The 3,048-nt window shown below is 51.8% G+C and overlaps 1 protein-coding gene across 1 annotated transcript in view; it reads left to right on the top strand.

The window, feature by feature from the left end:
* The window catches only part of LOC108800400 (transcription factor Sox-6-like), a 128,839-nt gene that overhangs the window by 50,458 nt on the left and 75,333 nt on the right, over window positions 1–3,048 (top strand). The window contains exon 3 of the mRNA XM_018572384.1: window positions 1,181–1,418. Coding sequence (XP_018427886.1) covers window positions 1,181–1,418 — 238 coding nt within the window. The remainder of the gene's footprint in view (window positions 1–1,180; window positions 1,419–3,048) is intronic.

Consider the following 3,048-nt stretch of genomic DNA (forward strand, 5'->3'; position numbering starts at 1 on the left):
TATGTGCTGCTGGTGAAGTCCATGGACACGGCTGTCCAAGATTGGATATGGAGGGCCGTGTGTGTGTGTGATGTTCATTGGGCAAGAGACCGCTTAAAGGACAACTCCATCCTACTCCCATGTCTTGGAGTGTCTAGTCCCATAATGGCTCCTTATATCTCTCATGGACTCCCGTAGTGAGATCACCCACCAGGAAAGCTCACCATTGTGGGAGGGGCAGAGACACCATCTACTGGAGGAGATCTCACTATTGTGGGAGGGGCAGAGACACAAACTACTGGAGGAGATCTCACCATTGTGGGAGGGGCAGAGACACAAACTACTGGAGGAGATCTCACCATTGTGGGAGGGGCAGAGACACAAACTACTGGAGGAGATCTCACCATTGTGGGAGGGGCAGAGACACAAACTACTGGAGGAGATCTCACCATTGTGGGAGGGGCAGAGACACAAACTACTGGAGGAGATCTCACCATTGTGGGAGGGGCAGAGACACAAACTACTGGAGGAGATCTCACCATTGTGGGAGGGGCAGAGACACAAACTACTGGAGGAGATCTCACCATTGTGGGAGGGGCAGAGACACAAACTACTGGAGGAGATCTCACCATTGTGGGAGGGGCAGAGACACAAACTACTGGAGGAGATCTCACCATTGTGGGAGGGGCAGAGACACAAACTACTGGAGGAGATCTCACCATTGTGGGAGGGGCAGAGACACAAACTACTGGAGGAGATCTCACCATTGTGGGAGGGGCAGAGACACAAACTACTGGAGGAGATCTCACCATTGTGGGAGGGGCAGAGACACAAACTACTGGAGGAGATCTCACCATTGTGGGAGGGGCAGAGACACAAACTACTGGGGGAAATATCACCATTGTGGGAGGGGCAGAGACACAAATTGCTGTGGATCTGGCTTTTTTTTGGCGATTCTTGGACTTTTTGAGTCATGGACCCAGAACACAGATCAGGAGTTTTGACTTCACTGGCAGCATACTTGTTTCAGATCAGTCACCCAGAAGGCCGGAGTGTAGTGTGTGTGGCATTCATTTGCCGGGTCCAGTCCCTGCGGGTCCCATTGACACCCCTGTACTGTATTAGCAGCATTGCTGATGTTTTGTGTCGCCGGTTTCCTGTCGGGCCGCTCTGACTCCATCTTGTCTTGTCTCCTTTCCAGGAGGATGTCGTCCAAGCCGGCCACCTCTCCGTTCACGTGTAGAGCTGATGGAGAGGAGGACATGACCGGAGAGCTGGCCTCGCGGGATACGGATGACAACGACGAAATGCACCACGTTCCCCACCTGCCGCTGCACTCCCTCCTACACAACAAACCTCACCCCGAGGAGCTCTCCACCCTCGTCACAAGCATGCAGACCGACGTTGACTGGGACAGTATGATGTCACAGCATAGAATGGTGAGTCCCGGGGCTCTCTGTCTGTCTGGTGGGTGGGAGGGGCTTCCACTTCCTAATTTACATAGTATTTGCATACAAGGAGTTCAGACCTCCTGCTCAGGGTGCAGACATTCCTATAATGCTCCATCAACCTTTCAGTTGGTGATCTGGGAACCCTTGACTTGTGTTGCTGGAGAGAAGTTCCCGGACACGCCCCTTTCACTCCCCTCCCTGTTCTCCCTCCCTGGTAAAAAAAGTCTCAGCATTTAAAGGTCTTCCACAACCACTAATCAGATTCCAGCCTTGGCTTGGCTATGTGACTCTGATTGGTGATGCAGAGATAGGATGGATTCAGGAATCAGATCCCACCCACCATAGTTACAGTATGTGCGAGACATTCGCAGGGCACCGATTGGTGGCACCACATTCCATGCGCGGCGTATTAGCCGAATGAGAGCATCATCCACATGGCGGAAGGATGGCGCATGTTCCAACGGCGGCGTTCATTTCTACCCCTCCCCCACCCTAATCCCAACTATTTGGTATTGATGATAAAATCTGCTACACATTGATCATCTGTATCGATTAATTGGATTGATCAACATTATCAGTTCATTGAAGGTATTGATCCGCACTCGCCATGTCGCATTCATGACACGCACCCCGCTCATGACACAGACGCGGCTCTCGTCCTGACCGCCGCTGACGATGGATTTCAGTCTGCGGAGTGATGTCATCAGATGAGATCATCCTCACACGCTATAAGTCATGGCGATGATTGATGGCGATCCGCAGTCCTGATTAATGGAAGGTCCAACAGATGCCGCAGTCCAGTCTGGATGTCACAAGCTGCGGAGTGATCCTACGGCTCCGCCCCCTTCCCCCCGACGTGTCACAATGTCTACGGAGAACGTTACATTTACAGTGAATATCGTTTATATCCTTTGATGGTATTTGATGAGTAAGAACTGAATGGCGGCCACACATACCACGGCGTCTTCCCTGTAGATGGATGGAACGTGCACACAGACATACAGATCACCCCAAGACTGTATCTGAGTGACACCCATCGTAATGCGGAGCACGGTGACACAATGTAGCAATCACTGAAGGTTTTACTTTCACACCTCCATTGCTAAGCAGTCAGCGGTGGAAGATCCACAGGTTTGGTGGCCCCCTCAGAAGTTACTCACAAATAGTACCAATTAGGGCCACTTTGGCAGTTCAGCAGAGCAGGCTGGGTTCGGGTTTAACACTAAAATCATCCCTAGTTGTCACCCAAACGGAAGAAGAAATCTTGCTCTGGTGACAACTAAAAGGGGATTTCCTCTCACTTCCTTTTGTGTCTCTCGGACAGGAAGTGAAAAAGAAATCCACCAATTGGGATCCAGTCAGCAATGATATCCTGATGGGGTTGTGGCCCTACCGGCCCCGTACAGAAGTCTTATATCATAGTACATAAAACTCCGATTCTGATTGGCCGCTTCCCGTGTGCGCAGTTGCTCTATTGGCCGGCTTGCACCCACTTCGGGGGTCACGTCGCGCGTCGTTCCGCTCTGGCCGCGTGCGGATCGTTCCGCGCTTCCCACAAGGGGCTCTGTGTATTCCGAGTGCGCCGAGAAGCCAAAATATTTGTATTAAACGCCCCCCC

This window comes from Nanorana parkeri, unplaced genomic scaffold (genome assembly GCF_000935625.1).
Source record: "Nanorana parkeri isolate BGI_ZX_2015 unplaced genomic scaffold, ASM93562v1 scaffold2013, whole genome shotgun sequence".
Lineage (NCBI taxonomy): Eukaryota > Metazoa > Chordata > Amphibia > Anura > Dicroglossidae > Nanorana > Nanorana parkeri.